At 37.5% G+C, this 18936-nt stretch overlaps 1 protein-coding gene across 3 annotated transcripts in view; it reads left to right on the forward strand.

Annotated features, from left to right (window-relative positions):
• Positions 1-1612: 1612 nt before the first annotated feature.
• CTNNA2 (catenin alpha 2) overlaps positions 1613-18936 on the forward strand; it is a gene marked incomplete at both ends in the record, with an annotated part of 407127 nt that continues 389803 nt past the window's right edge. For all 3 annotated transcript variants that reach the window (XM_084262814.1, XM_084262815.1, XM_084262816.1), the window contains one exon: positions 1613-1714. In XM_084262814.1, the coding sequence (XP_084118940.1) occupies positions 1613-1714 (102 nt within the window). The remainder of the gene's footprint in view (positions 1715-18936) is intronic.

The following is an 18936-nucleotide window of genomic DNA, read 5'->3' on the forward strand; positions in this document are numbered from 1 at the left end:
AAGGCTGTGGGGGGACCTCATTGCAGCCTTCCAGTCCCTGAAGGGAGCAGAGAAACAGGAGGGGAATCAACTTTTTACAATGGTAGATAAGGGCAGGACAAGGGGGATGGACTAAAGCTAAAGGAGGGAAGGTTTAAATTAGATATTAGGGGAAGTTTTTTACAGAGAGAGTGGTGAGGGGCTGGAACAGGCAGCCCACAGAGGTGGTGGATGCCCCATCCCTGGAGGTGTTCAAGGCCAGGTTGGATGGAGCCCTGGGCAACCTTGTGTAGCTCCAGGCCTGGAGGTTGGTGTCCCTGCCTGTGGCAGGGGGGTGGGAGCTCTATGATTCTTGGGGTCCCTTCCAACCCAGACCAGTCTATGATTCTATGATTTGCTACTTCTATTTTTTTTAATTTTAATTGTGAAAGAAAGGCAAACATTTAAACTAGAATTAAGAACTAATATTTTTCATTTTTTCCTTTTTTTTTTTTTCTTTGCAATTAACAAGGTAGTTTCCATGTGGTATTGTTTGTAACTGAATGCTTGTATCACATTCCAGCTCTATGGGGTGTGTTATATGTCTCTTAGAACCCAACAGATGGATTTTTCTCTATTTGGCATTTCAAAAAGTACGTCAGGTCTCTTGACTCTTAGGCCTAAGGTCGTCTGGAGAATCCTTTTTGTTTTTAAATGACTACTGCCATTTTTGCTGTAAACTTACGAAATCCTGAATACTCTGGGGAAGTTTTAGTCAAAAAGCAAACTGTATTCAATTCATTGTGGTCCTTGTCTTGGTGGGTTGACCCTGGCTGGCTTCCAGATGCTCACCAAGCCACTCTTTCATTCCCTGTTCTTAATAGGGCAGAGGGAGAAGGCAGGATGAAAATCTTATCGATGGAGATGAAGACAGGGATACAGACACAAATAACCAGCAAGGGCAAAACAGACCTTGACTTGGGGAAAATTAATTTTCATGAGAAAAAACAATCTGTAGCACCTTCCACCCTCGCTTTTATCCCAGTCTCAGCTTCACTTCATCAGTCTTCTACCTCCTTGCTGCTTCTGCCCTGAGCAGTGTAGGGTAGGCAGGGAATAAGCATTGTAGACAGTTCATAACACTTCATCTCTGCTGCTCCTTCTCTGCCCTTGGGGTTTGTGGGATTGTGTCTCGCCCTACCTCACTCCTCACACTGTCAGGCAGTGCTTTGTCCATTCTTAGATGTGTTTTCCCATGTGTAAACAACATCACTACTGAGCTCCGTCCTGGGGTGGTTCCATACTGTGTCCAGCATGGGGAAACCCCTGTCCTCTTCTCACAGAGTCCACCTTATAGTCGCTACCCCACCAAAACCTTGCCTTCTACACCCAAGACAGCATGTATGCAGTGTGATAGGATATCTATTATTAAGGGATATAGGAGAGAGAAAAATTCTGGATAGAAATGTTTAAGCACTCAGTGGATGTAGCAATGGTGCACCAGGGAGTTCTTGGGAGTAGAGGAACACTAGCCAGATAGTGGAGACTGTTTTATATGTGAACGGGAGTAGCATGCATGCTTTTCTCTATACAAATTATATGCAGTGTTTGGATATATCATGGATGTTGTGTAATTTTGTTTGTTCTAGGGAGTATGACTTCTGCAACGTCACCTATCATTTTAAAATGGGACCCCAAAAGTTTGGAGATCAGGACTCTCACAGTAGAGAGGCTATTGGAGCCACTTGTTACCCAGGCAAGTATCTTTGATTTGTTTTGCCTCTTCTTTTAACCTGGTGCTGTGTTACTCATTTTATATAATTATCTTAATAATCTTTGATAATAAATATCTTGAACAGTTTTTGTTTGTGATCTCTGGTGGAAAGCTCTGTTCAAACATGTTTCAAAGTTCTTGCTCTAAATAATTTATAGTCTGAAAGTGTGACTAAGAATACAGTAGCAACAACTATTTACTTGTGTTTGTCTTTTAAAAACAGTTTAGTAATTTATGAAATATCTAATTTAAGACAGGGATTGACAAGAGTACATATGCGTAGTTTGTTGATATACCATGGAAGACAGGTTGGCATTGAAAACAAACAAAACCTGCCAAATTAAAGAATCTATTAAAACTTTTTTTTATTTCATGCTGCAATTTACTGGGGATATATGCTCAACTAGTTATCTTTCAATGAGTAAAATTTCCTAACAAGCTAAATTGCTCTAAAAAGAGCAAGACAACAGTGACACTACGCAACATATATGATGTGTATGTTAATATTTCCTGCTTTTTAATCATGTAGAGCAGTTTCTTCATTGTCAGGGAAAAATCTCTGTCTATGCACATCACGTTCTCTCTGTCTGTACAAATTTACATGTGCTGCTAGTGCAAGCACAGCAGCAGCAGCAGAAGCTCTGCAGTCCAGAGAAATATGGCAGTAGACATCAAACTCCTGTCACCATCAGCGCGATTTGCTGAGTCCACGGCCTCACATCTCTCAGTTTCTGTGTTGCCATGAATAATGGGAAGCTGATGGCATAATCCTGTTCTAGTAAGCTTCAAGATGGGTAGCTCTGTTATGTAAAATACACTCGCAAGTCATTTTTTTCTTCTAGGAATGCTCATTATATTAAAATGGAATGCTGGCTCACCCCATCTGTCCATCCACCTGTTACTAACGGGTTTCCCATAGATATCCTAGAACTTGAGACCGGTCTGCTGGTTAGAAATGTAGGCCACCTTCCTTTCAGAGACCAGACCTGATGTTTTTGTTTTCAGAATAAACAGAGATTTAAGAAAACGAACAAACAAACAAAAAACCCTCAAAGTGTCAATTGGGTTCCTGTGCTCCTTAGATTGAGCTGCTTTCAAAATAAATTACACCTATTCTTTTCTCTTTGTTTAAAAAAAAAAACCAACAACAAAACAAAACACACCACATTATCTTTCTACAAATTATTCTGAGCATGAACATCGCTAACAATGTACACAACTTTACAGACTCAAAGGGAGAGAGATATATGTTTTATTTAGCATAGCTGTTGATAACATGGTAATTAACTTTCATTATAATTCTTGATAAGTTTGTTGCTCATATGGAAGACAGACTAAAATCCTGAATTCATTTTAATACTAACTGAAAATGAGGTTACAAGCTTGCTGTTACTCTGATCCTGGTGTTGGCATAGCTGGTGAAGCTGCTGTGAACCATGATCTGTTGTGAAAAGAAGACATCATTTTGTCTTCTGTGAATTAATTTCCTGTTTTCCTTTCCCTTTGTTTTATTTTCCAATACCTTGCTCGAAAAGTAGAGTATATACATCACGCAAGAAGTGAAAGTACCTTTATAGTTCTGTAGTTTCTCAAGTTGTTTAACTTTTTGTTTAGCTCAATTTTTGCTTGATAGCACAACTCAACAAATGTAAATAAAGAAATTACAAGCTGAACTACAGGGCATGGATTTCTTAGGTGGTGGAAACTGAGGTGCCCAAATCTTTACCTTTGTATTTTGATGATGAAAGATGTGTTTGCATTTGAGTGGTATGTCAGCACCACTAGAGAAAAAAAAGTGCATTCAAGAGGAGTAAGAGAAATGATTGGCTGTTGTTTCATTCAACATTTAGGAATATTTCTGTTCTGGTTTCTTCATTTGATAGGTTTCTATATAGTATGGATATATAAAAAAAGCCTTTTTGAACACGTAATTGAATTTCTCCTATTAGAGACATAAGTACTTTTACTTATTTTCTTCTACTTTGGATCCAGTAAAGTATATTTGACTAATGCAAGGGTTTTGTGCAAACAAAAATCACCAAAGCTTAAAGGGATGAGAAATGTGCTACTTTCAAATCGTGTTTATCCGTTGCATTTTTAGCTTAGATTATTCAGCTGCTCTTTCTGCTTTGCTCAGATAAGTTAACAATCATACCAGTTCAAAAGTTATTCTTTTTTTCTGCTTAAAATTGCATGTACAGTCTGGTTGACCAAAGTCAGGAATAGTGTCTCGTTCACCTCTGTTTGGGCTTAGATTGCAATCTGTCTATGCAGTGACATCCTCCACAAGACACCGTGTGTACATTCCACATGCAAAGGTTTGGATCTGCTTAAAAAGTTTCAAAGCACTCTCCTCCCGAAATAGAATGTCTGATTTGAAAGTTTATCTTGGCAGATAAACACATAAATATTTAATTCCTAATCAGTTTGAACTCTGAAGTCCACTGTAGATTCATAAAAGCTTCTTAATACAGAAATCACAGTGAAGTTCTTCCATAAGTCATTGATAACACGTCACTGGATAGAAGAGAGAGATTTAATGGCCACAAAATGCAGCAGAACTGTGATGTATGAGTTCCAGATCTGACTTTAGAGGCAGTTCTACTTTGACCAGGAGTTTAGAGTAGATGGTCATGTACATCCTGAGGTCAGGTACAATCAAAATTTGCCTGATTCTGTGATTTCTAGCACCACCAAAACAAATCCATGTTTTATTTTATCATTCCCATATGAATATTTAGACTATCCTCTTGTTACCCAGGCTGTGTATGATTTTGGAGAATTCTTGAAAAAAACAGAAACAGCTGTACATAAGTTTTTGGGTTGCAGAAATGCTAATCAAGTCTTTTGTGTCTCTGTGTCTGGGGCATTTAGGCTCTGAACTCAGGGTATATACAGGCACACGAGTGACAGATTTTCAAATGGTGGCACATCCACCTATTTCTATAGAAATTTTTGAGAAGTAATGCAGAAATGTGATGTGGATTTGAAAAAGACCCGCCTCGGTGAGTCAGAGGAATGGTGCATTAACCGTGAATTTTAGACAAGATCATTAGTGTTCTAGATGAGTGGATATGGATAACCTATGAAATGATTTAGGAGAAATTATAAGACAGGAAGGTTGTCTGAGCTGGAGGCAAAAGAAAAAAAAAATCCATTAACTGATCATGAGAACACATTAGAAATGAGAGAACTGCATTTATTCTAGGAAGCCCTGAACTAGCAAACTAATTAAAACTTTCTTCAGCTGTCAGGTGTTGGAGTCTTGGGGCTTTCCGGGGTGCCTGTTTTTCCAGTACTTCTTGTCATGTTTAAAGAGTAACAGATATACCCTGCCACCTGTTGGGTTTTTTTTTTGCCGTGTTACTCTTATTGATAATTTGTAAGAAAAATTGCAAAATTTATTTGAATTTCTGTTTTCAGCAGTGTTGAACTTAATATTCAATGTGTGATTCTTTTCTCTGGCTTCAATGTTGCATTTAGCTAAAAGTAGAAGGTAAATGTATTTATTGCTAGGGTTTTTTTCTGAGAGTTTAGAATACTTTATCTCTTTTACTATAACTTCTAATTTTTAATTCTATGAAATTTTTATAAGGAAATGTGTAACTAAAATATATCTTCAAGGGATACTGCCTCTTATTCTCACCTTCATGCATACTAACCAAGATAAGTTACAATTTTATACATGGTTTTCATATGAAAAAATCATTAAATTTTTAGAAAGGACTTAACTGCCATTATCTGGTATTTTATATATAGCTGGAAAATAGTGTTTGTGGAGGTTGCCCATAAGGACTCAGAGAGTTGGTTGGTTTGTTGGTTGTTTCTGGTGGTTTTGCATAATAATGAAATAAAAATATCAATACAAGTTATATATGTTAAAGAGAGGGGGGAAAAAAAAAACACAGAAGCAAATGAACAAAAACTCAAATGTCAACCAGGAACATCAATGCAATAGTGTTTCTGGAGAAGCACCAAAAGTACTCATGTGTGAACCTGTGGATGAAGAGATGAAGGAGTTGTGTGTAGTTTTTGAATATAAGATGTCCTGGTTCCAGCCAGGTCAGAGCCAACCTCCCTGAGCAGCCAGCCCAGGTGAGCTGAGTTAGCCCAGGCTGTTTCCACACCACCTGACATCACTCCTCCATAAAAGGGGCTGGTTTGGGTGGGGTGCTCCTGGGTATCTCCAGAGCAGTCTGAGTGTGGCTGGGTGTCGGGTCAGCCCTTGCATCAGTGCAGTGCTCTGTGTGATCGTCAGGTTGGTAAGGTCCTCTCTGTTATCACTGGGTGCGAGTGTAATTTACTATGGTGTTGTGGTGGTGTTCCCCTTTCAGGGTGCTTTTGTCAGAAAGCTGTCCTTATCCCAACCCATAGGGGCTCTGTTTCCCCTCTGGGACTTGAGGGAGCGGTGTGTGGCACTCAGCCACTGTTTTGGGGCTAAAACATTACATAAGCTGTGCTCTTTTTGGTGAGACTTCAATTTTCTAGTGTCAACCTGTGTTTTTTCTCAGTGAACTTTCCTAGATATGTAGATGGCACAGTGGCTGGTTTAGAAACATGCCCATGTTACCAGAAACATGCAGCAGTCGTGCTTTTTACGATCTTTTTGTCCAATTATATGTTGGATCAGAATTGTAACAATACACAGGTAATAGCAAGTGTTTCTGATGGAGATATTTTGTGACTGGTATTGATTTCCTACGGTGTGACACACGTCTGTCCTTCCAGTGTTCCTGTGAAGAGATAGTTCTGAATTCCTGCCTGTTTTTGGTATTTTTTCCCAGTGAAGTTAAGATGCCTGTTATAGTAGTTTAGTATGAGACAATAGCATGTTGTAAGGTGACTAATTGAATAATGATTTTGGTGGGTTTTTTGTTTGCTTGTTTATAGTATCACTCAGTAAAATGAAGTAATTTATCTCTATGAAACAAGTCATTACATAAAATACAAAATAGTTTTTAACTAGTGATGACTTCTTGAAGAGCTTGTGCTTAGTGTAATTGCTTCTGCAGTGTTTTTGGGAAATGGACTGATTTCTGTTTTGCTGTGAGAAACAAAAATGTATGCCCAGCCATTCCAGTTAACCTAGACATAACTTATATTCAGTGAACATTGCTTTTTACTGCACTTGGGCTCTAAACCTGTTGTGTTTACTAATCCTCATGGGAAATATTGGTTATTATTGTCAAGGAGGAACATCAGAAGCACACATATGCATGTACACACGTAGATTTCTGTTTGGAGGGTTTGTGAATGTGTATGAATGTTTCAAAGGTTTTTGAGAAGAGTTGAGTAACTGCTAATGGAGCACTGTGTGCCCTGTATGCATCTTCCACTTGTGTTAGTAACCACACAGAATTTTTGAGCAATTGCTCCCATTTGATAGCTGGATTGAGCTGAAGTTTCTTCAAGGGCTGACCTAAGGGAAAATTAATTATAAAAGCTTTTTTTTTGATAATTCTAGAAGCCTTCCAGGGTCCTGCAGGAAATCTTGAGAGAGACTGGTTACAAGGACATGCAGTGATAGAAAAAGGGGTGATGGCCTTAATCTAAAAGAGGGTAGATTTTGGTGAGATAGTAGGAAGGAATCCTAATATCCTCAGTTGTAATAATTGGGCTGATTAGGTGATGGCCATTTGTGTCAGTGAGTCAGAGCTAAATAATGAATAATGATAATTTGGCATTTTTCTTTTCTGACTGAAACTGAAATTTAAACACTTTTAATGAGATTATTGTGTTGTATAGGAACAGAATTGACCTTTGCTTCTCCATCAGGATACTATTTATCACTGAAAATATTTTTTATTGAACTAAAAACTACCATGTGCCTGTTTACTTTGTGATGGTTGTTTCATCCATTAGATTCTTCAAGAAACATCTGCTGTATTCTGGCCATTTCTCTTTCCTCTTTGCTGTTGAATTCATTAACAACTGTGCCTCTGTAAACTCTAGTTGAGATCTTCTCAGTGTGGTTACTTTTTTTGCTGGCTAAGGGAACCTTTAACTGAATTTTATCTGTTCTATTTTTAATTTCCCTTGCTGGAAAACTGTGCTATTTATAGTAGGCAGTGTCCTGTAAGGTCTGGACCTTGTCAGGCTGTGCCTGCCAGTAATTTTATTCACTGTTTAAAGGTGTTTATGAATGTGTTTCTACTTAGGAGATGATGCATATGTGTGTTTAATGTTTGCTAGAGGGAGAATGAAGAGTCAGAGCACTTTAGATCTCATCCATTTGCTCCTATGTTTGGTTTTATGGAATAATGGTGCTTAAACTCAGAGCAATGAAATAACAATGGCTTCTTTTTCTTCTCTTCTGCCCCAAAAACAATATGGAGAAATAGTAAGAAAAATTATTATTGGTGTATTAGAGCTGGAAATGCAAGTTACGGTGGGACTGTCTTAGGTGTACAATACATGGTGAATGAAAAAAGCTTTTGGCTAAAATGGAGATACTCTGCTGAGTAACTGTGTATTTTTAAGTGCTAGACTTCCCATCCATTGGCAAACTCTTTGATCTTGTTTATAATTAGCAAATTGTTAGTGATTCAGGTTTGCCAGAAGGTGGTTTTTAACTTCATGTGGTATGGACAAAACTGTTTTCATCACCGTTTAACTTCAAGAAAAGCACTTACTGCTCTGACTCTTCAGTCTGACAGGTAGTCTGACCTTATGAAGCAGGTTTGCTGTGTAAGACATGAATATATCCAAGTGCAGTGAGTAAGTTCTGACAAGGATTTTGCTGGATGTCTTTGAAAATTCAGTGAATAAATAAACTTATCTGATTTGATGCTGTTCTGTAAGTTGTGTCATGGCCTTGACTATTACAGGAGCAGAAGACAGGTGCTCTTCTCCACCTGCAGAGCATCATATCCACTTATAAATTGAGATCCGTCTGTATTCTTGAACTTGGACTCTTTGGGTCCAGACTTATGACATCTCATTAGAGTAAACCAGGAGAAGAGACACTGAATAACTTTCTATCTACTGACAGGAAGACATACATCATGTAGAAACACATATTTAAGTGTACACATTAATATAACTCCCTTACCCCAAACCTTGTTGCTTGGCAAGTAGGGATGCCAACTGTCCTTGCGAAGAACCAGACTTTTCAAGAAAGAACTGCTCTGAAGTGTGCCCCATCATGGCTGATTAGAGTGTAATCATAATGGGGGGCTAGTGTCTTGACTGAAGTGTAATACATAAACAACAAGAAGAGACAGCTGAATTTCAAGCTAGAGTAAACACTAAGATGTTTTGCTGCTATCTCCAGTTGTGGCTCTGTTACAAGAATCTGTGAATTGCAATGAAGAGATCAGGGCAGGGAGGAGCTAGAAGAATCTTTCCTCTAAGTCTAGGGCATTCATCAGGGAAGAATTAGTGTAAGCAATTGTATAGTTGAAGTCTGGGAAAGTCCCTGATACTGTCTTCATCCTGACTCCCTGGTACCCAGTTGATAGGACATGTGGGAGTAGTTCAAGCTGCACCAGGTGGGGTTTAGATTGCACATGAGGAAGCATTTCTTTGCCAAGAGAGTGGTCAAACGCTGGAACAGGCTTTCTGGAGAGGTGGTTGATGCCCTAAGCCTGACAGTATTTAATAGCACGCTTTAAATTCTGGTCAGCCCCCTGAATTGGTCAGGCAGTTGGACTTGATGACTGTTGTAGGTCGCTTCCAAGTGAAATGATTCTATTCTATTCTTTACTTCCACCAAAATAGTAGAGCCTGAAGTTTTCAAACCTGTCTAACCATTTCCCTAACTATTCTTTTCTTGCATGTGTTTTTCTTGCAAATCTTTCATGGAAGAATTTTCAGAGAATGGTGTTCTTGCCTGGGACTTGCAAATTTTAAGCAAAAAGATCAAAGTAATATGAGTAATTATTGTAATATCCTCCTTCTACTTGTGTCCTTGAAGATGTATAGCAAGATGCAGTGAAGCAGAGCTGAGTCTTTTGCTGTCCTCAAACGTACAACTCAGCAGGTTCTTAACAATCCTGTTCATTTAGTTGGGGTCATTGCTGTATGAAGGGGCACATCTAATAGTTTTGAGGAAAAAAAAATGCCTTTGGTTGCATTTTTAGTTGATTCTTTTCAGTTTGCTTGAAAAGCAGCTATGTTTTATTTTTTCCAGAATCTCTCTTGAGCTATGTATCCCTTCCAAAAATGCTCACAGTCAGCAAATGTATTGGTAAATTACAATCATTTTTCTCTTATGTCAGAAATGCTAATTGAAGCAGCATAGGTATATCAGCTGATGTTTTAAAAGGTGATTTCATAGTTAATGGCCGGTGGCCTTATAACAAAAGAAATAATGGTTTTTCATTTTGGCTGATAAGCAAATTCTTTTTGGTATCATAAACTCATACTTAGTAAAAGTATTTGACACGTTCTTTCCAGTGGTTTAAATGAAGGAGTTGAAATAACTGCTAATATAACCATGTATAGAACTATAATAGTTCTAAATCCTAGGACTTTTTGATAATGTCACTGAGTGCTTTAACAGGGAGTTAACTGGAAAAAAAGGGATTTTAGTACCACCAAATGTGAATCAAATATATTGAAAATAATGTCAGTCATATACTGTAGGAGCAGGGACTTGGTATGGCTTGTTAAGCAGCAACTTCAAAATAGGTGTTATGATATCCAACTGAATGTGAGCTCACAGTGGTGAAAGATAATATAATCCTTAAGTGGATCAGCTGGTGGGTATAAAATAAATTTAGTGAGGTAGTATTCTTGATAGAACATAGCATTAATGAGATTATTATGGAAGGATTCCCTGTTTGCAAAAATGATGTTGACAGATTGGAAGGAGATCAGAGAGGACTTATGTCAATGATTCCAGTTTTGTCTTTTAATGGTAGGTTAAAGACTGTAGGTATTTCATTTATATGTAGGCCTATCAATAAAAGAAACTGTCATAAATTAACTGCCAGTGTAGGCTTTAAGACTATTTCTGGTAGTCCCTGTACTGTAAATAATATTCTAGAATTAAACAATTCAAATATGGGATTCACACTCTGAAATTAAAACATCCTGTCATTCAAATGATTTTCAGTAAGAATGTTGGTATGTAAATGCTTACAGGAATAGGCTGTAGTTAAGAGTTGTTATTTCAACCAATATATGTTTCTCTATGTGCAAAAAGTTTTAGCACAGTGAAGATGTTTTTATGCTACAAAATCTTCTGGCTGGAAACTAAAGCTATAAATAAATATAAATTGTAAATAAACTATAAATAATGCACCTGCTGGAAAAGTTCTCCTAGAATGGTCAGTAACTCAGTGTTACCAGAATTTTTTATTAAAAACTGGATATATTTTTAAAGAGCATACCTAGATTGACAAGGAGTTCTAAAACTGGGAAAAGAATTACTGGAAGAACAAAATACTTTGCACTAATTAGGTTTCTAACTTTATGAATTGGGGGGAAGCAGGAGCAGAATTACTTGGTTTTTGTCTTAGATCTGACTGGAAAAAGGGAAAATATGTACACAGCTTATTGATTAAATCCGTATGCTTCTAATGACTTCAGAAGCTATTTGAATATTAAAGTTTGTAATTTGTCTTAGCTTCGTTTTTGAGTGATGTAAAAATCTTACTTGCTTTTTATTTTTCATTAACTTAATTTGCTGTATGTCATCAATCCACTAAAGTTAGAAAGTCTATGAAATAAGCCTGATTACAAAAAGAATGCACTAATTACAAGATTTTGCTTTGAGGTGTTAATTAACCTAATTATAATAGATCCATGATCTGAAAAGCAGTGGTATTTTTTTTTTTCCATTTCCCTTCCATAAGTATTTCTGAAGATTGACTCACTTCAGTTCAAAGAACTCAGGGCACGGATATGGAGATCATTTTATTTCCTTTCCTTATTTCTTTGGAATATAGATTATGTTGGGTTTGCACTTTTCAGTGGATCCAAATGTATTTTGTAGCTGTCTTTGAATGTTTTATAAATTGCAGTAGTACAGAACTAGAGAGAGAGATGAACTGGGTGTATTTAAAACAAGTCATTGATTTCCAGCCAGAGAAATTTAGAAACGTATTGCAGTCTTGCCTTAAGCACATGGTCTAAATTACTGTTATTTAGTTACCTGTGTGGTAAATTAAGTTTTAGTATCTCTTCTTGAAGCTTCCTAAGTGGTTGGTGTTCTTGGTTATTATGTGTCTGAGCAGCAAGCGCTCAGATTCTTTCAATGGGATGGTTAATATTTTCCCCTTGGCATATTGAAGTTTCTCTCTTATTTAATGTATTTCTGTGTTTTTTCCTTTTATGACTGATTAATGGGCTTATTGAGCATATGTAACTCATGCTTAGCATATTCAACACAGATGTGTTCAATATTGTGCAGATGACCTTTGAAGAATACACAAGCAATATTATGTTGCTGAATAGAAATTTTCCCTTATCTAGATATTTATATTTATTTTAGAATAAGTCTTTTTAAAGTCCTAAATGAAGTCAGTACTAGAATTTCCATTTTCATTTAGATGGTGAGGCAGTGTGAAGCAAGGGACTACTTGCTCAACTTCTTTTGCTCTGGGCCAACAGCTCGCTTGTAAATAAAAGAGTATTTAGCAAAAAAAGCATGATTGTAACAAAGTAGCCCTGACACCTTATTTTAGGTGAGTATTTTTCTTTATAAATTAGTTTTAAATATAAAATACAGATTGAATTGATCATATATGCCTTTTAAAACCAAGAAATACGGGTTAAATTTAGCTTAATGAACTCTTAGTGTGGAAGAGGGGATGGAAGATGATGATCTCTTGAGTTCCAACCCCTGTGATTCTGTGAAGAGGGTAAACCATAAATGACTTCTCACCTGCTAAAAGCTACTGCAGACAGATATTTGGTAGGTGTGGCTTAGCAGTGTTGTGTCTATGTCCCTAGCCTGGCAGGATGGATCCTGGAGCAAGAGGGCAGGTTGGTGTCTCCTGAGGGTAACCCTTTGCCATTGACGCTTGCTTGTTGTTGCAGGGTCTCTCACAGTTTTCATGGAACCTGACTCATTTGACTGCTTTGCTTATCTTGTATCATGCCATCCAATATTTGAAGATTTTTACACCTTTAGTCCCACCTTTAAAACTCCTGACAGCCTATGGCACGTTCAGTCCATGTCCTGTTTTTCTATTTGTTCAGGGTTTTTTCCCAAAAAAACTTTATCTTGCTTGTCAGAATGGATTTAGGATGGAAGGGGTGGGGAACTGATGAATCCTTGACTCTGTCTTCCTGACAGAGCTGGTTGTGGACTTTTTGTGACTTATTAGGGTCCACTTATTGCACCAAGTCCAGGTCTAATGTAATTACTTTCTCAAAGCAACAATCAGACTGCAAGTTAGTCAGCTTTGAAAGGTTCATGAGCGAGTATAAAATAATATACTGACCTTTAAAATTGTGAAATAACAAGATAGCCTTCTGCTTGTGACCATCGTGTCATGTATCATATATATCATACTGTATATATTGTGTTATTGCCTTCCAGTACCTGAAGGGGTCCTACAAGAAACTGGTGAGGGACTGTTTACAGAGCCATGGAGTGATAGGAGGGATAGTGGCCTTAAACTGGAAAAGTGTACATTTAGATTTGGTATTAGGAAGGAATTGTCCACTGTGAGGGTGCCAAAGCCCTTGCACAGGTTGCCCAGAGCAGCTGTGCCTGCCTTGGATCCCTGGCAGGGTTCAAGGCCAGGCTGCATGGGGTTTGGACACCCTGGGCTAGTGGAAGGTGTCCCTGCCCATGGCATCGGATGGCACTGGGAGGGCTTTGAGGTCCCTTCCAACCCAAATATTCTGTGATTCTATGATCATATTATTAGACATGCCCCCTTTCTTGTTCTAAAACCTTATCTGCTTGTACAAACAGTTATACTGTAAGTTTTCCAAGCAGGATTTTTGAGAAATGAGATTTGCAACAGGAATTAATTTTCCTGATTCATTTCATTTTGGTCTATAGGGATGAAAATGTATTGTATCTGCTTATGCTAATGGTGAGTTCTTTTATTAGAAGGTATTCATATAGAAGCATAATGAATCCAGGGTACTGAATGGCTACTGAATATTGAGCCGTTTCCAGGGGATACGTATTAACCTATTCAATTTTTCCCAGTGAATTACACATATCTGCACTCTGTAGTGCAGAACTATTAAGCTTTTACTACTATGCTTGAAAGACTTTAATTGCCAGGTATTTTTTTACTTTTCTGAAAAAGTAATTGGCTCAAAAATGTGAGGAAAACGAATGCATGAGGCACTACATGTATTTTATATACACAGAGACTTCTGTGTGTATGTAAATTATTTTTCCTTCCTGTCTTCTACTGAGTCCATATCATTTTAATCTACTTTCCTTCTTATCTTCCATCACATAATAGATCTTTGAATGCTTCTGTGAACTCTTAATATTTGTATTTTTTATTTCTTTTTAATTTGAGGGACCCTGTTTTCAGATATGTATAATATGTTGGCTGTTGGAACGTGGTGGATTGAAAAAGTGGTTGCATTGTTGCCACTTAGGTAAAGGATAAATTCACTGTCAAATAGTTATCTTGATTTTGGAGTTTCTGAATTCAAATGTTCTTGCTTGTTTATTCAAGATGTATTTGGGCTAGGTCAATTATTTCCAACTACAAATGAATGCCATTTTACAGACATGTCTTCTCATCCAGCGTGTGTTTTTAATTGCATTATTGCAAATATCAAGAATTTAGGAGTGGTAATTTAATTGTGTGTGTGTTTGGACACAGAAGAAAAAAATCCAGGATGTGAGCTGTGTCTGGCCACTTCCCCATGGTGTAGACATATCTGGAGACAGAAGTTTCTGATTCCTTGCTAGCTTGTTTGGACAAGTAAAAAGGAGTTTGGATCATGATTTTCTTTTTTCAGATGTTGGTTGCTATCTTGTTCCTTGAGGCTTTTGGTCTTTGTCAGGGATTTCCCTGTGTTCTTGGCTTGGTTGCCTTGTCAGGTTTTCTTCAGTTCCTCACCTGCAGTGAAAGGTAGGTAGAAAGCTGCAGTGCCATATCATGGAGATTGAAAAGTTGGTTTGTTCTCAAAGTGAAATTTAGGAGCTTCAGCATTTTATCAAAAGTACTTTGTCATTATTCCTCAGCCATTGTTAGTTTGGACCGTGGCTTGAAACTGAAAAGCCTAGACCTTGTTTTGAAGTTCACATACCTGCTGATGTGGCAGCCATCCTATTTTTGTTATTAATATACCCTGTTACACAAGGATTATAAATTCTCTGGGCTGAATGCTTGAAGTTGTACATATTTCCATTAGTGCCTGTCAACTTTGTTGATAGATATATGCCAGTAGTGTAATATACAGAGTGGACCAATGCAGCTCAAAGCAATTTCTTTTTCTCAAAGGGTGTATTGGGAGTGCTTCTCTTTATTTATGTCGTAGTTGGGTTTGAATACTATGTAGAAATTAGTGAGAAATTATTACTAAAGAGAAAGGTGTGGTGGGTACTTTGTGACATGAGCAAAAATTGCAGTAGCTGTTCCTAGTCCTTAGGGTCTATAGTCTGCTCTAGAAATTGATTTTCTACTTGCAATAGACAAACTGCAGGAGTGGAAATTATTGTTGCAATCATCATCCTAGAGCTTTTGTAGGTGTTTAAATTTTGCTGGTCAAAAGTTACTAAGCACTTTGAGACTTGACTGAAATGTTGAGCTCAATACTGAAGTGACTGCATAATATTTTATACATCTTCTAATAAGATTTTAGTAATGTATATGTTCTTCAAAACTCTGAGCCTTTTTCATTGAACTAAAAATGTTCCTAAGTAAAATTGGTATAATCAAGTTACACAATTGTGTTCTCTATTCAAGTGATTGGCCCTGCAGTTTTCTCTTTAGACTTAGGAAAGTATCCTCAATCACTGTGAGGGATTTTTCCTTTTCTGGTTTCAATTTGTGTGGGTTTGTTTGGTTTTTTGTGGGGTGTGATTTGGGGTTTTTTTGGGGGGGGGAGTGTTTGTTTTGTGGTGTTTTTGTGGGGTTTTTCCTTTGGCTTGGTGTTGGTCTGCTTTTCTTTTTATAAACCAGCAAAAGCTCTTTAGGCTGGATGAGCCAGCAAGGACATTCAACGTTTGTAGATAACTTCTTTTACATTTCTCATGGAAATAGTAAGCCCAGAATATCAGTTTGTACCGAGCAGTGTGAGGTTTGTCTAAATTAAGTACTTAGAATGGTGTATCTTTATATATGCTTTTGTCAGCAGAGAAATACTAAAACAGTTGTGTTAGAATCTAAGTCAGAATAAATTAAGCCACTTAAATGATACTTCCCAGTTCATTAACAGTGATGCTCCTAATGCTAATTTGCCTTGAGGCAGGTTGCATCCTTCAGAGTTGTTCTGTCTGCAAACTTTTTGTCCGTGTTTGCTGAGAAGGAAGCAGGAATGAAATTTTCTCTGAGGAAGTAGATGTAAGCCACTGCCAGTCATAATAGGACAGCTGTGACTGGATCTGTGGATGTCTCTGCCGGTGATTTTGTGAGCTGATGCCCATGAAAGTGCTATTAAGTAGCCAATAATTTGGTGCTTAAGTTTTGGAAATGGATCCCTATTCCTATGAGGAATTAAAGTGCAAGTTGCTACCAGTGTCGTGGCCCTGAGTACTGGTTGAGAGGTTTTTTTGGTCTTGTGCATCTTAAAATCAGCACCTGATGAAGGTGCATGCTAATGTACTGTTCAGGTGTAGTTGTTAATCCATCATTTGCTGATTCACTGCAGTCCCTCTGCTACTTGAGACAAAGGACTTAAGTGACCAGGGCACTTACATTTTTATCTGGAGTACTGTTATGTGGCGCTCTACCTTTTAATTCTCTTCTAAAATCTTGTGTAGTGTTATTACTAAATACATACCAGTCACATCCAGTTGAGGTTACAGACTCAGCCAGTATAAAGCAGTATAAAGAGAGGCTACTAGAATAGCTGGTGTTCGTACCCACACTGTGCTTTTTGAGCATACTTAGAAAAACAATCAAGCCCTTTCATTTTTAGGTAGTATTTTCCTCTCCTCTTAACTTTCAATTGTCAAGAAGCATTTGGCTTTCTAAAATGTTTTTAAAATGAGAAAATCGGTGCCTCTCAGGAATCTCTACTCTGGTAGCAGAGAAGTAATTTTACAGAGGGTCTTTCTTCATCCCATGTTAGAATTGGGTGCTACTGCAGAGCTGCTGCTACGAAGGACAAAACCTTGGCCTGAAAAGATTATCTGCTCATACTTCTGCTGACCTACAGCTTGTGGCCATGACAGGGAAGCCAAAGGATCTTTAATTTTATATAATGTAGCCCTCTCACCTCCTTGTCTTCCTGGTTGTCCCTGCAACCCTTCGCTTTTGCCAACTGCCTGGTTTTGTCCCCAGGCACCGTTCTGTTCCAAAATACCAAGAAAAGCTATGAATAGCACGTCAAGAAAGTGGAATTAAATACTTTTTAGCTGGAAGGAAAACTACTGGAAATATTTAAGCTCTCATTCTTTATGGGGTGGAAATTTAGTAGAGAAGCAGTTTTAGAACTTTGGAGGTGATGGTTTTAATTTTAGGTTTTAGTTTCCTATAGTAATTTTATGCAGGATTTTCTCAATGCTCCCATTTCAATAGACTATTTCAATCTCTTCCTTCAGATACTTCCCTTGGCCAAGAAAATTCTACTGATTACATCATTGATCTATGTCCTGTAGTTTCTGTTAAAATTATTGTGCATTAAAAAAACCTTATTGCTCCTTTTAACCCAAAAGTTCTTCTGCCTTTCTTCAGGCCACTCTCTGTGATGATGGTCTGTATTTTTCTCTGCCCAACTCTTACTAGATCCTTGCTTTTACAGTAGGTATATCAGTGGTTCCTTAAGGCTCCCATGGTAACATCTGGTTCCTAGGTAATTCTTTACTCTTTGCTGTGACACAGCTTTTGTGCTAGTGTGTTTTTATTGCAGGAATCAGCAGGGTTGCAGGGTTTTTTTGGTTTAGAATTTCCTGTTTTAGAGAAAAGTGTTTTAGGCTAACAGGCTGCTGGGTCTTAATTCATCAGCTGGTTATATATTGAGTTTCATAAGTTTCATTTAAAGAAATCTCATTCATTCACTGGAAAATCAGTCGTTACAAATGTTCTGTATACTTGGCAGTATGAACTGAAAATTTAATTACAAATTTTTCCACTGAGCTGCTGGCATATACCTAGGTAATACATACTCTTTATGAGTCAATTCAGCTGCACTGAGTCAGCTGCTCTTCTAGTGTGTGTTTCTTTTACTGATGTAACCAGAAAGCTGAGGCTTCAAAGGCCACATATTAAGAGTATATATATTTGAATACAACATGTATATATATTTTTGTGATACCCCTGTTCTCCTTCACGCTACCCATATATGATAAAAAAACCATTATCTTCATTGATTTCCTTGTCAATGACTGCTGTAAGCTTATATGATGTGAAATTTGAGGTTACATGGTTTGCTGTGCAGGTATGTGATACTGTCACTGTGCTCTCTGTATGAGATGATGTATTTGTCACCGCAGTATCTGAACACTCTGCAAGGAGATTATTTAACCAGAAAATGCATATGTAATCACAGTCTAATTTCACAGAAGTCCAGCAGGGAAGCATACTTATGCTGGGTTCCTGCATTTCCATTTATGTAGGGTGGAACTATCATAAAGCTTTTTTTCCCCCCCCCTCAAAATGTTGCCTTATGCTGGATTCATTAAGTTCCACTTTTGTCTGAGGGTGTGTGGGCAACTTCATATTCATAAAACCTTTATTAACATTTATAATTACATTTTGTAGTACTGCATAACACACTTATCATGAGATTTTTCATGATGTTGCTTGTCCTTGTAAATTTATCTACTGTGGCCTAAATTTAGTAAATCTAAAAGCCGCTTCTTTAGTTGAGTTTTAATTGTCTTTTACAAGTCTATGTATTTAAAATGGGTCTGTGACTTAGTCTGTGACTTAGTAGACATGAGAGTTTAATAGATTCTGGGTTTAGTGAAGATTTTTATCTTGATAGAATCTACATATATGAAAAAAATCTGGCATTGTTACATTGCAGTTTCCATAATGATCAAGCTCATGTGTTCTGTTCACCATATTGATCAACTCTGATTGCCACCTTAGCCCTGAAAATTCAATTGCTTTCATGGCAAGTCAAACATTGCTCAAATATTTTTCTTTTTATAGGAGGCCTTC

This window comes from Gallinula chloropus (genome assembly GCF_964237585.1).
Source record: "Gallinula chloropus genome assembly, chromosome: 4".
In the NCBI taxonomy this organism is placed as follows: Eukaryota; Metazoa; Chordata; class Aves; order Gruiformes; family Rallidae; genus Gallinula; species Gallinula chloropus.